Raw genomic sequence first — 18,423 nt, 5'->3', positions numbered from 1 at the left:
GGGAAAATGTCTATTCAGGTCCTCTGCCCCTTTTTAATTGGATTACTTGACTTGAGTGTTGAGTTGTAAAAGTTCTTTATATATTTTGGATATTAATTTTTATGAGATATATCATTTGCAGATATCTTCTCCCGTTCAGTAGTTTGCTTTATCTACTCATTGATGGTTTCCTTCACTGTGCAGAGGCTTTTTATTTTGGTACAGCCCCAATAGTTCATTTTTGCTTTTGTTTCCCTGTCCGAGGAGACATATCCAGAGAAAATACTGATAGGCCAGTGTTCAAGAAAAGACTCTGTTTTCTTCCAGGAGTTTTATGGTTTCAGGTCTCTCCTTTAGATATTTTAAAAAATCCATTTAGAGTTTATTTTTGTGCTTAGTGTAAGAAAGTGGACCAGTTTCATTCTTTTGTAGGTAGCTGTCTGATTTTCCCAGCACCGTTTGCTGGGAGTCTAGATCTCTTTCTTAATGGAATTCAACAGATATTTATTCATTGTTAGGACTGAGTACAGAACATACTGATGGGCACTTCAGGGATTGTAAAGACAGGATAACACTTCTAGTGGCTTACATTCTCATGGGAGGAGGTTTTAGATAATATAGTGTTTTATAACTTTAGGCAACTTTTCGTAAATACCTGTAGGGAATGACGCTAGGTTGTACATGGTTTTGCATAGAAGGAGAAAAGGTAAATAAAAGAAATAGTTGGTAGGTCTTCAAGAACATGTTAAAATATTTTATTAAAATCATCTTAGAAGGAAAATACCATTAAAATTTGAATACTTCAAATCTGAAGGGCAATTCAAGAAATAATATTGCTTCTATTACAATAAAACTACTAAGTTAAAAAGTCCTTCAAAACATGATTAGTATTACAAGAAAACAATCTTCTTATGAATGTATACTATCTGATTCCGAAGTCACTGAGGTTAATCTAGTTAAAAAAATAATGTTGCATAGAAAGTAGTTTTTACTCAAAATCAATAGTAAGAAATATTATAAAATATTATTTTAAAATAAAGTACACCATAAAATACAGTTAATATATAGTTACTATTTCTAAAAAGTGACTGAATAACTCCTAATATTTTTTCTGTGATTCCCCCATCATTTTATACATTGTACAGCAGCTCAACACAAATCACATCTGTCTATAAATACCTGCATTATATTACTTGAAAATGCCAAGTCATTAATTCTTCAAACATTGCTCGGGTATCAGCTAGATGAAAATGACTATGCTAGAACCCAACATATAAAGATGACTGACCTTGGGTACTTGCCTTTAAGTAGCTTTGATGGGAAGATAGACTAAAATAATTAAAATAGAGCATGGTCCCTGCCATGACACCAGTAGGCACATGGGGTTGGGGAGACGACAGAGAGGGACAGCTAGATCAGATCAGAGAGCAGGGAGGAAATCAAGGGACACTTCACAGAGAAGGGGACTCATGAACGAAGTCAGAGACTTAAAGGATATGTGGCATGTAGCACTTTGGACAATGCGGAGAAAGCAGACATTCCAGAGGCACAAGTAGAAGAGAGAAGGTTGGGTGCATCCCAGGACAGCTGGAATGCCGATGCTCTTTGGTATTTATGCCAACATGTAGCCGGGGGCCTGCCTTTGTGCAGTTCCCCCCATTGCTATTTTTAAACATACTAATCTATTTTGTATTCAGTATAATCAATCTATAGCTAAAAGTATTTATTATTTTGTCACCGAGTCCTGTGTTATTCCAGCTTCTGTCAGCATTTCAAAGAAAAGTCCTTTCTGGCATATCAAATTCTGCGGTGTTTCAAATTCTGTAATCCTTCCAGAGTCTAGAACAAGTACCCTGCAATGTGAAAAGTATCCAGTTAGGAACCTTTAGTCAATTTCCTGGTTTACCCCTTTTTGTTTTCTTGCTGATGTAAAATGTAGTTTACTGTGTGAGTTATGTCACTATCAAATACAGGTACCACTGAACTCAAGAAGTATATCCGTTTTCAAAATATTCTTTTGGCATGAATGTATCCTTTCAATTGTTTGAAAAATATGTTTCCTACTCTTAAGGAAAATTTTGTATCTCTCACCATGGATACAATCCTTTATGAGTGGCAATTAGTACGTTTGGTATATTCAGTGGCTAACTCTGTAGAGATAGATAGATATGTTTTATTTCTGAAAAACAAGTAAAGCGTACCTATCTGAATCAATGATAGAGTGCAGTCTATGAGCAATCGTAAGGATGGTACAGTCGGAGAACTCTTTCCTGATTGTGGTCTGTACCAAGGTATCAGTCTCAAAATCAATGGAGGCTGTTGCCTCATCCAAAATGAGGATTTTTGTTTTTCGAAGCAAAGCACGAGCAAGACAGACAAGCTGCCTTTGTCCAACGCTGTTTAAAAAAAAAAAAAAAAAGAAAAAAAAAAAGGTAAAATAATTTCGACAGTGGACTTCATGGTTACACCCTTTTCTGTTCTAGAATTCCAATGATATCACTACTCCCTCTCTCTCTCAGCCACACATTCATTCATATTTTTATTCAAGAAACACTTGTTTTGTCAAAAGAGACAAAAATCTCTACGTGGAGTTTACATTCTCGTGGGAGCACAGAAACAAAATAAACATGATACATGAGTAAAATGCACAATGAGAAGAATTCAAGCACACAGAAGGGGAGGTATAGAATGTGGGCCTGGGGTAGACATGGCAGACGGGCCTGCCAGAGAAACCTCATTGGACTGAAGGCACTGCCTTTTAATTCCAGACCCTTAGGAAGGGGAGAGTGAGCCACACAGATTTCCAGTGGAAACTTTTTCTTGGCAAAGGCAGCAGCAGATGCAAAATCCCTGAGGCAGGCGAGAGCTGGCCTGGTATATTCATGGAACAGCAAGGAGATCTGTGTGGCAGAAAGAGTGAGGCAGGGCGAGCATCAGAGAGACCGACTGGTGCAGTGCAGGGCTGGAGCAAACTTTCCATAGGTCTCTGATAAATAGCTGCATTATATTACTCGAAATTACTCGAATGTCAAAGGAGCTACCATCAGGTATCAAATCAAGCAGCTACGAAGGAAAAAGGAGCCCCTAACAACCTTTTTAAGGAAGAAAGCTAGTCAAATAGGAGTCTTTACAAAAGAAAAGTCAATTAAATAGTAACTTTTCATACCAGATTGTTCCTTTTTCCCCCTTTCTTTCCTTCACCAGTGGTTTCCCAGCCAGTGGTTACCATTATATTCCTTGAGCAATCATGTGCTTCCATCAGACCAAAGGCGATCCCTGGTGACTCAGGCATGACTTCGCTTTGACGCTAACTCAAAGTTTCTAGGGAGCCTTGGAATGTGTAAGTTGGCCAAGCTTTGTTCTTAGCAGCTTACCTGAGGTTTTCACCTCCCTCTGAAATCTCATGCAGCAGCTTCTTGGGAAGGGACTGCACAAAGTCTTTTAAGTGACACAGTTCCAGCACCTCCCACAGCTCTCTATCAGAATACTTGTCTAGGGGATCCAGGTTCATTTGAAGGGTACCAGAAAATAAAACAGGATCCTAGAGAATAAAATCGTCACCAGTAACCTTACTTTCACATGAGGCAAAAGTACATTAAAAAAAAAAATCAGATTCAGAAAGTAAAGAAAAAACAAAATGATCACACCTAAATAGTTATAAAATTCATTTTATATTGAAAATAAAAGAGAAGAGAATCAGGATAAGCTGTGAATGAGATCAAATCATTATAGATTTCATCATCTTTCCTTCTCATTAACAACATCAACATAAGCCACAATAATAATGATGATGATGATAGCTGCCATTTAGTAAAAGACGTAGAATAAATGCAAACTGCAGTACGGATGTAATAGTGTCAATCAGCACAGCAACTCCAAACGATGGCAGTCATTATCCCCGTTTCACGGAGACTGAGCTGGAGGGTCCACAGAGCTCTTGCTGCAACCACACAGATGGTGAGAGGCTGAACAGAATTGGAACAGGGCACGTCCCGCTCTTTCCAATATACCAACATGCCTGGTAAAACTGTAGTTTACTACCCTTTATTTATTTATAAGAAAGGAATGACTCATATCTCTTTTCTTCATTCAACGTTTTTCTCTGCCTGAATTCCCTTCAAATTGGCTTTTGAAGTAAATTCATGAATACGAGTGTATGAGTATATGTCTAAACAATATGAAAAAGAGATTGTATTTTAAGATTTTTATTAGAAGGTAATACAAAGACATCCCATAAATACTCAGCTTAAATCTCTCAAACTCAACTGAATAACTCATCTTTGACTGTAGATGCATGTTCTTGAGCCAATTTGCATATTTGTTAATGATCAAGTTCCTTTGATGCTGCAGACAGACAAATCAAAGCACTTAAAAAATGATCTAACTAAAATATTGTTCTTTTCATCTTTTTAAATGTTTTTAAACTTCAAATCAAAGAGGCAAAATTTTACACTCATTCTACCAATTAGGCAAAAGCCTCAGTAATCTTTTTTTAAATCTTAAAAAAAAATTATTTATTTGACAAACAGAGATCACAAGTAGGCAGAGAGGCAGGCAGAGAGAGAGCGGGAAGCAGGGTCCCCACTGAGCAGAGAACCCAATGTGGGACTTGATCCCAGGACCCTGGGATCATGACCTGAGCCGAAGGAAGAGGCTTAAACCCACTGAGCCACCCAGGCACCCCAGTAATTTTTTTTCTTCCAAAAAACAGCAATGCATTTCAGTCTGATCTCTTCATTCAAATTTTATTATTTGCATTTACTATTATGAAGGAAACTTGTAAAGCAACCTACCAGTTTTTCAAATGCTTTTAGGAAAAACGTTTTAGAGTAAGAGTGCTTAATAGGATTTAGTTATGTAGTGATTTTTCATAACACATTTAAATGTACTGGCTTCTAAAAATGAATTTAGACACTTGGAAGGAACACACTTTAAAAAAAAGAAAAAGAAGCAGCAGCAGCAGCAGCAGCAGCAGCAGTAGAAGAAGAAGAAGAAGAAGAAGAAGATCACCTAAAGGGAGTTAAAAGAAAATCTACTGACAAAATAGGCTATACCTGTGGAATAATATTAAGTCTGCCCCGAAGGTCATGAAGTCCAATAGTTGATATGTCAATACCATCGATAATAATTTTGCCTCCTGATCTTTCCACAATTCTAAACAGACAATTTGAAAGCGTTGATTTGCCTGCTCCAGTCCGTCCCACGATTCCAATCTGTAATGAAATGATCATAAACAGTTTGCACTGTGCTTTTGGTAAAGGACTGGGGCCTTTACCTTTGCACTGACAACAAATACATTAGGTGTTGGCTCAGTGGGATTTAATTTTGCCTAACAGAGTAACACTGCCTGACATGGAAGATGTAATGTGACTTCTAAGGTGCAGTCTTTATCCAATACTTATTACTCACTGGAAAAGCCCAGGGTAATTATGTAAGTTTTCTTTACTTTTGAGTAATTTAATAACCACCTAACTAGAGCACGCCAGCAGTCGCAGGAAGAGCAGACAATCCCTGAAACCATCCTGGGACTAGCTATTCAGAGTGTGGCCAAAGATGACTCTGATAATGGGGTAGTTTTCTTGGGACTTTCAAAATGAGGCTTCTCTACCCCCCCTTCCACAGATAAAACAAACTAACAAACAACAAAGGGGACAGGAACCCTTTGCCAGAAGGATAGAAAATCCAAAGGAATGTTTGAAGATTTCCTTGGTGTATCAAAACAACTCTGGCATTAGAACTACTGAGGATACCTATGGGTAACATCTGAGGATCCTGGATTCATAGACAAGATAATCAACCTGACATAAACATCAAGTGATTGCACATAGTCCTTTCACCACAAGGACTAAAGCAATCCCTAGAGGGACGCCTGGTGTCTCAGTTAGTTAAATGTCTGCCTTTGGCTCAGGTCATGATCCCAGGGTCCTGGGATCGAGTCCCATATTGGGCTCCTTGCTCAGCGGGGAGCCTGCCTCTCCCTCTTTCTCTGCCTGCTGCTCTGCCTGCTTGTGCTGTCTTCACTCCGTCAAGTAAATAAATAAAATCTTAAAAAATAAATAAATAAAGCAATCCCTCTCGGTGTTGATTTGTATCTTGGTTTTAATGGGAACATTAAGCCAAGAAAACATTAAGGAGGTTGGTTTGCCCTAATAAAAGATCTTAAATCTTAAACCCGACACACATACTAGAAATATCAGGTTTTGTTGAATTAATTGGGATCATCAAAATTCTACAGTGACTTCCTTTGTTCCAAAGACATTTTTTGTTCTTGATGCTCCTGCAGTGGACATGGTTTAGACAGTTAGAAAAAGAGATGTTTGGGGTTATAAAAGTCAGTTCTCTGAAAAAGAAAAAGTGGGACATTACTGTCAATTTTTTTCTTCATTTTTTACTTTTTTCACTTGTAAAATCTTTCTAAGGAAATGATATATTTTCATAAAACATTTTGAAAAATGCAGGAAAAACTATAGTAGTAGAAATTATTTATAATCCTGTCACCTGAAGAGAACCACGATTTATGTTTTACAACTGTTTTCTAGGATTTTTGCTAATGTAGTCTACCCATTTGCTTTTTTAAAACAGAAAACTGGTATACTATCAACAGTTTTGTATATAGTTTTTATTAACCAATTACATCTCAAGTATTTTCCCTTTTCATTAATAATCCTGGAAAACATGGTATCAAGGACTACATAAATATTCTCTCCTATGGATTTGCTATGTTTTGGGTAACTTAATTTTATTGTCTTCTTATTGCTCTTGACATAATAGAAGGAAGTAAAAATAAAGTATAATACTGGGTATATATCCAAAGGAAACAAAATTAGAAATATGCACTCCTGTGTTCATATTCACAATAGCCAGGACACCAAAGTGTCCGTCCATAGAACAATAATGAAAACGTGCATATATATGCACACATACATATGCACTGGAATCATTTAGACATAAAAAGGATGGAAATCCTGCCATTTGTGCAACACAGATGAACCTGGTGGACATTATGCTAAGCGGAATAAGCCAGAGGGAGAAAGATAAATACTGTACGATCTTCCTTATATTTGGAATCTAAAAAAGTCAAACCCATAGTACCACAGGGTCAACAGTGGTTACCAGGGACTGAGGGTGGGGAAAATGGGAAGATATGGGTCAAAGTGCATGAATTCTCAGATGAATAAGAAGAATGTGTTCTGGGGATCTAAAGTGAGGTGACTACAGTTAATAGTTCTGTATTGTATACTTGAAATTTGCTGAGATAGATCTGAGATGTTCCTACCAAAAAAATCAAAACAACAAAACAAAAACCTTGTAACTATGTGAGGTGATGGATATGTTAATTGATTGTGATAATCATTACTCTCTCTATATATGTATATATATCCCACCATCACGTTGTATACTTCAAATATATACAATATTTGCTTGTTAATTATAACTCAATAAAGCTGAAAAAAATATGCTAAAATTAATGGGGCACCTGGTGGCTCAGTGGGTTAAAAGCCTTTGCCTTCGGCTCAGGTCATGATCTCAGGGTCCTGGGATCAAGCCCCGCATCGGGCTCTCTGCTCCTCAGGGAGCCTGCTTCTTCCTCTCTCTATGCCTGCTGCTCTGCTTACTTGTGATCTCTGTCAAATAAAATCTTAAAAAAAAAAATAAAGTATGCTAAAATTATGTTTCATAATATGCACAATTTTAAAACACCTTTTGTTTTTAAAGAGGAAAAACTTGCTCTGTATATACCAATGACATGAGTTTATTACTTTTATATGAAATTTGAACAAAGACCATATTATATTCAATACCCTATCATAGTTAGACCTTAACAATGAATGAATTCAAACAAAAGGGAAAGTGAAACTTATAAAATATATACGGTACCTTCTCTTCACCATGAGTCTGGAAAGTGATATCTCGTAATGCTAAACCAAGATCATCACGGTATCGAGCCTGGTAATTAATAAATTCCACTATCCCTTTCTCGGGCCATTGTGATGGAGGCCTTTTAGACATTATCCAGGGTGCCTTAAAACAAATATTATAATAATCACAAAAAATACGTTTCCCTCCAAAAAATAATTATCCTGCATATAAATGAAAGTGATAAAAAACATCTGTGGATATTATGATCTGAAAATAGTTTTAAATATTACCCATGCAAAACTTCTCATGTAGTTACAAGAAAAGCTTAGAAATAAGTTTTTGAGGACACCTGGGTCACTCAATTGGTTGGGCGTCTGCCTTCGGCTCAGGTCATGATCCTGGAGTCCCATGTCAGGCTCCCTCCTCAGGGGGGAATCTGCTTCTCCCACTGACCCTTCCCCCTCTTTCACTCTCTCTGATTCTCTCTCAAATAAAGAAATAAAATCTTTAAAATAAAAAAAAATTTAAAAAAAGTTTTTGGAGGTAACAAGGCTTTCATCTCCTATACAGTTATTAAGAAGAATCTTCTAGGGGCACCTGGGTGGCTCAGTCAGTGAAGCAGCTGCTTTCAACTCAGGTCATGATCCCAGGGTCCTGGGATGGAGCCCTGCACTGGGCTCCCTGCTCAGTGGGGTGTCTGCTTCTCCTTCTCCCACCCCCTCTGCTTATGTTCCCTTTCTCTCTCTGTCAAATAAATAAATAAAATCTCTTAAAAAAAAAAAAGGAAGAATTTTCTAAGTACAAAGTCGCTGAAGGTTACCTATTGGAAATTTTAGCTGAGAAGAGGACTGTTTGTCATTCACTCATTGCCGAAATACTATTTCCTATGCTAGTCAGGACTTTAGCTGATGGGATTCATCCGTGAGCAAAACAGATACAAATTCTTGTCCTTACAGAGCATATAGGATGCCAGAGAGAGACAGAAAGAACCATACAGCATATGTAGAATGTTAGATAGTGATAAAGCTTCAGAAGATGGCGGTAATTTTAAGTAGGGTGAATAGAGAAGTCTTGGTTGGGCAGGATATGGGAACAAGCCCTGTGGATACGGGCTGAAGTGCTTTCCAGGCAGACAACTAACTATACATGCTGAAGTCCTGAGACAGGGGCCTGCCTGAGACACTGCAGGAACAGCTGGAGGCAGAGCGTGTGGTGTTTGGGCAGCGAGAGGAAGCGTGAGGGCCGGGATGGTCCCTGGCGTCAGAAGATGGATTAGGTCAAGTGATGACGGACAGGAGACCACTGGTGATCTTGACAAAGGCAGGTTCAGTGGAGTGGTGGGGTTTAAAGCCCGTTTGGCCAGAGTCCAAAATAGAATGAGAGACGTATAGGCAATTCCAGAGAATTCTTTAAAACGGTGCAGAGAAATGGGGTTCCAGAAAGATAAATAGAATTATGTGAACAACTAACTTCTTCCACATTAAAGCTTTTATAACAATACTTGTCACACCTGCATCAAATTACATAAAGTCGACTTTTTTAAATGTGTGGGTGTAGGTGGTTTTTAATATGGAACGAATATATATTATAAATTTATACATACATAAATAAGAAGCTTATATACAAAGGTATATATACAAAAAATTAGAAGGTATATAAAACAATAAAGTTATACAGCGGTCATCACATGGCAATAGATTGAGCAAACTGAATGTTGATAATTGGAGGTGGTGAAGGTAGGTTAATCTTCCATGAAATTTGTGTCAAAAAGGAAGGTAAGACCTGGGGAAGAATCTAGGTGGGGAGGGCTTCAAAATTTAGGGAAGAGTTGGAAGATGCAGATAATATTTTAGCATGTTTATAGGTTGAGAGAGGCAAGGGGGTCAGGGTGCTGAGAGGTAGAAATGAAAGGAAGTGGTTAATGGAGCAACGTCTGACAGAAGACATGAACAGATATTACCAAAAATACAAGAGGAAACTCTGGTTTTCTCTTTGAAGGAGGGGCACCTCTTCCTGAGAGTCATGAGCAAAAGAGGAACATTTCATGATTTAGATACCTCTATAGGTGGTTTGAAGAAGATACAGAAATTCAAGTCAACTTTAACATCTGCCTTGTTAATTCATGGAACTGGGAGGCAGAAGGAATGGAGATGAGTAACGCACGCAGGTAACTCAAATATTATACTCTGTCAACAGTGTAAACCTTCTCCTTTCTAATTATAAGTAGTTAAAAGGAAGAAAACAGACTGATGTATTCTCCTCCCTTCCATCCACAGAGATGTTAATGATGAGTAAATGGAACACAAAGAATAAACAATAAAAATGTAGTTAATTTAACAATTGCACAGACTTCCATTATGAGATGACTACCCTAAGACACTTTTCACAATGTAAAATCCTCACAAAGTTATAATCGTAGGTTGCATATTTTACTCTACTTTGGTGGAAGACAAATCACTGTACCTTCTAAGAACAGGCACTCATATTTAATCTCTGCAATATAACATATCTTATAATTTGTATACTACTGCAATTCAGTTAACTGGTATTTTTTCTATTTTAGTGATATATAAAATAATGGTGTATTTAACAGTAGACTGGGTTTTAATTTCATTGAAATGCTGAGTATTACAACATGAATTTGGAAAAGCAGGTTGTGTTTAAAACTTATTTTTTTTAAATGTCAATTTAAGGTGCATTAAAATGTCTTAATCCTGCATCTACTTATTGGTTATTTGGGACTGCTTACCTCTTTATCCATATTTTCATATTCACAAACTCTTTCAATGGAAACTGCATTGGTTTCAATTTCACAAGCTTTCCTCACCCAAAAATTCAGAGATTGAGTAATCTGGAGGAAAAAAACCCAAGCTTCATGAATGGTTCTTTAGTCTTTTACATAATATGAGTAATACTTTATAAAGTTTCACTTTCCATCATTTTCATATATTTTATCTCTTCTGATTATTCAACAACTTTAGAAGTAAGCATATTTACACATAAACACACAAGTGTTTAAATATATTAAAATCATTCATATCATAAATAATGGTTTTTTGGCAGAAGAAATAGTTTAACATATGTTGAAGGAGTCCCTACTTGGGTGTAAGGAATGATGAATATTGATGAATCTGTTTCAAGAATGTACACCCCGGAGTGCCTCAGTGGCTCAGTTGGTTAAGCATCTGCTTTAGGCTCAGGTCACGATCCTGGAGTCCCAGAATCGAGTCCCTCATGGGGCTACCCGCTCAGCATGGAGTCTGCTTCTCTCTCCGATTTTCCCCCCTCTTATGCTTTCTCTCTTTCACTCTTACTCTCTCAAATAAATAAATAAAATATTAAAAAAAGAAACAAAGAAATGTATACCCTGTGAGAAAAAAGTTGTGCACAGTATTACCTTTGGCATTCCTCACTATCTTTCATCGGAAGGAGGATTCTCCTAAGTTTTGACCACTCTTGTCTCCCCTTTTCCTTTCTTTCTTTTTTTAACTCTACTTTCTTCTTACCATATCCACAAATATAGGCTGTAATCCACCCTAACTCTAAAAGTCAAAAAGCTCTGCCAATTCAGTGTTTTCTCAAATTTGGTGCCAAATAATTTGATGGCCAACCTGACTTGAAAACTAATATGGGGCTCTTTGAAGTCTTTATTTAACACACTTAGGGTAAAATACCCACATATTTCACTGCAGAACAAGTAGTCTGATTGTGGGGCTCTGCCCTAGACCTTGACTATGGTATGTATATCATATTTCCTTTCTATAAGCCCAAGTTCCGAATTCTGAAATGCAACTTGCCTTAAAGGTTTTGGATAAGTGATGAAGGGTAAGTACTCAAATCATCTAGACTTATCGTTTAAATAATGTATAAGTATATTTAGTAGTTTAGGGGATATTCTATTTAGAAAGAGGGCATGAAGACACTGAAATAACTAGTACTTTTCAGTGTAATACAAAACAGGGGCTATCAGGGAAAAACTTAAAACACAGAAGAAGCAGAGCATATGTTCTCCCCAGAGTCTGTATTATCTCCTTGGTTAGGCTGGGCAAACTGGAAGCACGGGCCACGGCGCAGAGAGGCCTACAACGGTCACATAAATCTATAAGGCTACGAGAACAGGAAACTTCTAGGTAACGATGCCACGCCAGGCATTTCCGAGACTTCTAGCACTCAGCCTGTTCTTTTTGTGAGCTAACTTGGAATTGCTGAGCTAGCTTCCTGCTACAGAGGAAGAAATGAGCCTCCAGGGCCTCTCATTACTTAGCTAATACGATCTATAATTCAGACAGGCAAAGGAGAAGAGAGTTTAATTAACTGGATTATAAACATATCATATACCACAAAGTCATTATCACTTACATTTAGGGCATAGGATATGGACAAACCAACTATTGCTGAATCTATAGACTTGCCAGCCAGCACAGCGAGCAGGGCTGCAAAGAATACCATTAAGTTGCCAAGGAATTCCAGTCTGACAGACAGCCACCTGTGATAATGGAAAATATTCCTCAGCTGAGATGCAAAGGTTTTGGTACACTTGGTATGAAATCTCTCCTGGGACATGAAAATGTAAACATCAATAGCTGCTTCCTTTTTTCCTCACTTACTTACATCTCAATCACAATAGGATCATTGCAGTGACAAAAGACTAAAGGGTTCCTCTGCATAAAAGCACACTTTACTTTTGCAGAACTTTGCTTTAAGACTTAAACAGAATTAAAACTCAAAAGAAAAACACCAGTTATGCTGCATCATATTTTAAAATCCTCTCAGAAAATTAATCATCTTTTGGATTACTTGCCCTTTTTTACATGATAAAATTAGTCTCTAAAAGTTAAAAATGTGCCTAGGTACCATTTAATATTTCTTTTTTCTCCTTTATGTGAAATGATAAATTTAAAATATAAATTATTATATGCAAATAAAATATATTCTACAAATACAAAATATAACACAGAGTCATATTATTAGTAATTCTAATAGTATCCTATATAACCTTCAAAAACTTGGGACCTGAGGAGCCAGGGTAGCTCAGTCAGTTAAGCCTCCAACTCTTGGTTTCAGCCCAGGTCATGATCTCATGGGGGCATGGGATCGAGCCCCTGCATTGGGCTCCACGCTCAGTGGGGAATCTGCTTGAAGATTTTTACCTTCTGCCCCTCTCCTTGCTTGCTGTCTTTATCTCTCTCTCTCTCAAATAAATAAATCTTAAAAACAAACAAACAAGCAAACAAAAAGGCGCCTGGATGGCTAGGTGTGTTGGGCCTCTGCCTTCAGCTCAGGTCATGATCTCAATATCTTGGGATCGAGGCCTGCACTGGGCTCTCTGTTCGGCAGGGAGTCGGCTTCCCTCTCTCTGCCTGCCTCTCCGCCTACTTGTGATTTCTCTCTCTGTCAAATAAATAAATAAGTAAAATACAAAAAAAAAAAAAAAATCTTGGGACCTTATTTTTATGTAAAGTAGTATATACTTTTCATTTGAGTATAAATAGATGCACCTTCACTTAAATGTGTATTAAATATTAGAAATATGTAAGGCTTTCTTCTTTTTTAAAATAACCTGATGAAATGCCAAAACTCTCTTTCTGTTCAAAAGTGCACAAGACATCTAAAAAGAGACTGGTCTTGAACTACGTATACTGATACGACTTACCTATTTGAAATTACATTATTGTAGAAGCAGACCAAGTTCTCATTCACTACCTCTTTGTTTTGCTGGATGAACCTCTGTTCATGTCCAAATGCCCGGATAGTGGACACCCCTGATAAGGTCTCACTAAAGTGTGAAATGATGGGAGAGCGAGAAGCTCCTGCCAACCGTCGAATTTGTCGAGAACTCGCCACGTAGTATCTCTAACCCGAAGACAGAAACAGGCAGTTGGAAAGATGTAGCAGAAATTGCTTCAATGGTTTGCCAGTGGCAAAACACTTGAGTGACCCAAAAAGTGAAGTTCAAGTTTTAACTCCAGCACCTGTGAATGTGGCCTTATGTGGAAGTGGAATCTTTGCAGCTGTCATTAAGTCATTAAGGATCTCAAGATGAGATCATCCTAGACTTAGGGTGGGTCCTAAATCCAGGGCTGGCTTTCCTTGTAGGAGACAGAAAAAGAGAAGATAAAAACACAGGGAGAAAGCCATATGAAGATGATATTGGAGGAATGTACACATCAGCCAAGGAAAATGCAAAGGATTGCGGACAGCTGCAGTTAGGAGAGAAGCGTGAAATCAACGTTTCCTCAAAGGATCCAGAAAAGAACCAACCCTGCCTATACCTTGATTTTGGATTGTTAGCTCCCAGAACTGTGATAGAATAAAATTCCTGTTGTTTGAAGCTACCAAATTTGTTATCGGAGCTTTAAGAAACAACTACACCCTAACAGTAGAAAGCCCCAATTCTGTACAGCATGGCTAGAACAGCATTGGGTGAATCTCCACTTTGATAATCCTTTCAAGCAACCATTACTGAGAACCTACTACAGAAGAAGCTCTGTGTCACAGGTTGGCAATGTGACTAGGGTGTTAACCCATTAAACAAAGGAAGTCAACCAAGTGTACCAACAATAGTATTTTTGTACCCAGATATCATCATGAGAAAATTTTGTTGTTGCTGTTGATGAAAAACTACCAGTGCAACCACGCAAGTATTACTGGCTACTTCTCCTCTAACTCGGTTGAGACTGGTCGAGATGAGTGGAGACTGGAGAGCTGGAGGGAGAATGCCCTAGGTTAACCGGACCATCATTCACCAGCCCCAGGTAACTGCTACAAATAGAAACGCAAATCAAGAGTTGCCACATCCTGCAATTTTTTTCAAGGAAATCTTTGGATCTGGAGTTTTACATAAAATCCCTGATTAAAATGTCCTCATTTTGGTAAAAATCTTGAGCAAGCTGAGCAAAAACCTATTTGAAACTACCTGTCAAGCTGCAGCCTATGAGATCTACTCAGTGCAAGTGCCCTGGAGAACACAGAAGACTGTGGCATTCTGGGACTGCAAGGGGACTTAAGAGACTGTCATAAAGAAATTTTGACTCTGACTCTGGGCCTCACCCTAATAGATTCTTTATTTCCTCCCAGTTTTATAAAAATGTGATTAACAACAACAACAATACAAACACACACACATATATACACACAGACATTATAAAATGTGACTTTAAAAAAAAAAAAAGAGGTACAGGGGTGCCTGGGTGGCTCAGTGGATTAAGCCTCTGCCTTTGCCCCAGGTCATGATCTCAGGGTCCTGGGATCAAGCCCTACATTAGGCTCTCTGCTCAGCAGGGAGCCTGCTTCCCCTCTCTCTTTGCCTGCCTCTCTGTCTACTTGTGATCTCCCTCTACGTCAAATAAATAAAATCTTTTAAAAAACTAAAGAGGTACAATTAGAGATTCTGATTCAATAGGTCTGGGGTATGGCCCACAGATCCAAGGACCATCCTTTGAGTAGCACTGATATAAAGCAAACCTCCTATTTTATAGGGGGAAGCAAGGAAGCCTGGAAACACAAGTGATGTGCCAAGCATAGGAGTCAGGAAAGGAACTAGAATTTGAGTCTCCTAAATTCATATTCAGGGCTCACTCTATACTGTGTCCCTAACAAGATATGGTTTCTAGATTCATTTCCACTCCTGGTCATCCTATCCTAATTTACCAACCACAAAAGCATCACATACATTTTCATTTGTGATACGAGGGTTTGGATTTTTTTTTTTTAAGCAGATATAATTGATTATCAATACTATCCCTCATATTCTAGATTTTTTCTTTTAGCTCTAAGACATAGTGTCTTCCCTGGAGGACTTACAATCTCATAAGCGAGACAACTTGTGGTCTAAAATAAAATAGCCTGTAATACCAGCGGTATAATAAATCCATAATACCTGGATGAGTCTGAGCTCTTTGCACTATTTTGGTAGAGGAGTTCACACAGAAAAGAAATATGACCTAGGCCATGAAGGGTAAGTCAGATCCAGTCAGGTGGAGAGAATAGGGAAAACATAGGAAGTAGGAGGAATAATAATAGCACAGGTGTAGAAATGAGAACATGATTAACATTCTGGTTTGGGAAGATTAAACTCCAATATGAATTTTTAAAACTTGAGTTTTGGGAAAGCGTCGAACTACAAGAACCACATCCTTTTCTATAAAGAGCCTCAAAATACTTTTGTTTTTAAATTAAATATGTGTTAAGAAATTTCCTTTTACAATATAGCCTCCCGGTGATATAACCTTGGAATGTGGTTGACCGCATTTTAATTGGAATATAAAGATATGTATCACGAGAGATCTATTTAGTTCCTCTAGGAGTCCTTTGCTGATATTGGGGATAATGGGACAAGAAGGCAGTTACTGGTTTCTCTTTTGGATTTACAGAAAAACTTACTTTCTGCTAAAATGTAAATACAAGATAGATTCTGTGGTGGCCATAAAAATGCACAATTCTATTCTGCTGCAGCAGTTGCCACAGCTGACTTACAGCCCGGCTGCTGTCCCTCTGGATCCACTACTCTATGAGTTTGGAAGCCATGTTTCCCACAGGTGGCTTCCAGGCAATGACTGAGTACGGCAGGGGTGCCATAAAGCACCCTTGTGGGTGCATAAAGCAGGCCCACTTCAGGGACACGTGGGACACTCCAATGTGTGGCACTGACTGTAGACTTCCCATTCATGCAATAAATCTTTCATCAAACTGTCCTGTAATCCAAGATGTTTCCTACCCAATCCTCTTCTCTCCCTTGCAAGAATCAGACCTGCATCCCTGTCGGAGGGCTCACGCAGCCTTCTGCAGCTCCCTCTCCTTTATCTTCTACAGGCATTCCCCAGGAACTCTCTGCTATATGGAATTCTTTCTTGGAATCTGCTTTTTGGAGAATATGAACTAATGGGCCGTCGAAGTGGGTCTGAACCTGAAATCTGTGAACTTATGTTATTAATACACATAAAAATCCATGTACTTACCTGTATAGTGAGATAGAGGAACATCAAGGGAATAACCCCAAGAATGAAGAGTGGTAAAGCTCCCCCAATGACCAAAACTGTTCCAATAACATCCAATGTGCAGTTCACCCAGTTCCGCAAGTAGTAATGGAAGCGTATATCAATTATAAACATGTCCTGAAAAAATTGGTATCAGGTCACTTTATTTTTAACTTTTCATGTTTTAAAATGAAGAAAAGAACAAATATATCACTCAATGTAAAATTTTTTTTTAAAAATTACTCAGATGTAATAATCTGATGACTGAATAAGTCTAACTACATGGTCTTTTTCCTCCCCAATATACCCTTGTATATTCCTCCCCAATATTCCTCCCCAATATTCCCTTGTGGTCAGTTGTAATAGTTAACAAACTGTAATAGTTAACAAGATGTTAACTATTCTAGCAACAAGATGCCCATGGTCAAGCAATTTGGATTTCCCAATGAAAACTATGCAGCACTTAGTATATATGACTAATGGCAGACTCTGCTTAAAAAACATTTAACAAATGAAGTCTAAACCCCAGTAACTGGGTGTTCAGGAGCACTGGCATAACCACTATTTACTACTCTGTAAAATACTAGTGAGCCATTCTTAACCACTGAGAACATGTTCAGTGGCCTTTTGGATAGCTGGATCCTGTCAACATTCCAAGAGGCAGAAAAACAAAATAATCTCATCTGCAAAATTAGAAACTGAAAGATGGAAGTGGACAATGAACGAAAGAACACAGGAAGGCCATGCATCAATTCACAAATAACTTAAACAAATCTATGTTGTCAAATCTATGGCATAAGGTATGACCTAAGAAATTCCAGGAAGTAGGAAGATACCCAACACAGAGGCATGGACAACTACTCAGTTCATGACAAAACAGATACAAAGAGTGGAGATGGAATTTTATTAGTCTCAGTCTTGCTTTGGGATTTCTCTGTTTATCTCATATTCCGAATAGTGTAAGAGCATCATAGCCATATGAAGTTTCCTGCCTGTCTTTAGAACACATCTTCCCATATTCTCACTTAAGTTTAAGACCCAAGCATTTGACATGTTACTGTATAAAAGTGACATATTTTCATTAGGGTCCCAGACAAATGTCCACTGAGAGATAAAAATGCTAGAGATCAAGTTTTTCCATACATTTTCAAAAAGAGTGTGTACATTGGTATGACAAAGCAAGATTTACTATTCCACCACACGTTTATTATGTTAGGTACTTTCATTTAGATTTTCATGTTTTATTCTCACTTCCTTCCATATACACACCAAAAATCTTGTACATATACACACAATATATTGGCATATTTTATGGTTGTGGGTCTGTACTATCTTATTCAGGAAACACTAGTGATATATGTCTACTGAGTGAGCACTTGAAATGTGGCTACTGCAAACTGAGAATGTGCCATAAATAATACAAATCAGTTTTTTTTTTAAAGGTTTTATTTATTTATTTGACAGACAGAGATCACAAGTAGGCAGAGAGGCAGGCAGAGAGAGAGAGAAAGGGAAGCAGGCTCCCTGTGGAGCAGAGAGCCCGATGCGGGGCTCGATCCCAGGACGCTGAGATCATGACCTGAGCCGAAGGCAGCGGCTTAACCCACTA

At 38.1% G+C, this 18,423-nt stretch overlaps 1 protein-coding gene across 6 annotated transcripts in view; it reads right to left on the bottom strand.

The window, feature by feature from the left end:
* Positions 1 to 712: 712 nt before the first annotated feature.
* Positions 713 to 18,423, bottom strand: part of LOC132012308 (multidrug resistance-associated protein 1-like) — a 90,270-nt gene continuing 72,559 nt past the window's right edge. For 3 of the 6 annotated variants that reach the window (XM_059392158.1, XM_059392159.1, XM_059392160.1), the window contains 9 exons: positions 16,797 to 16,952; positions 13,493 to 13,692; positions 12,199 to 12,325; positions 10,589 to 10,690; positions 7,858 to 8,001; positions 5,034 to 5,192; positions 3,354 to 3,520; positions 2,181 to 2,375; positions 713 to 1,832 (listed from right to left, as the gene is read on the bottom strand). In XM_059392158.1, coding sequence (XP_059248141.1) covers positions 1,706 to 1,832; positions 2,181 to 2,375; positions 3,354 to 3,520; positions 5,034 to 5,192; positions 7,858 to 8,001; positions 10,589 to 10,690; positions 12,199 to 12,325; positions 13,493 to 13,692; positions 16,797 to 16,952 — 1,377 coding nt within the window. In that variant the 3' untranslated portion in view covers positions 713 to 1,705. Of the gene's footprint in view, positions 1,833 to 2,180; positions 2,376 to 3,353; positions 3,521 to 5,033; positions 5,193 to 6,176; positions 6,320 to 7,857; positions 8,002 to 10,588; positions 10,691 to 12,198; positions 12,326 to 13,492; positions 13,693 to 16,796; positions 16,953 to 18,423 lie in introns of those variants that run through there. The other 3 variants (XM_059392161.1, XM_059392162.1, XM_059392163.1) reach the window with 3 other exon arrangements.

This window comes from Mustela nigripes, chromosome 2, assembly GCF_022355385.1.
Source record: "Mustela nigripes isolate SB6536 chromosome 2, MUSNIG.SB6536, whole genome shotgun sequence".
Classification (NCBI taxonomy): Eukaryota; Metazoa; Chordata; class Mammalia; order Carnivora; family Mustelidae; genus Mustela; species Mustela nigripes.
This window is presented reverse-complemented; position numbering and strand designations above follow the sequence as displayed.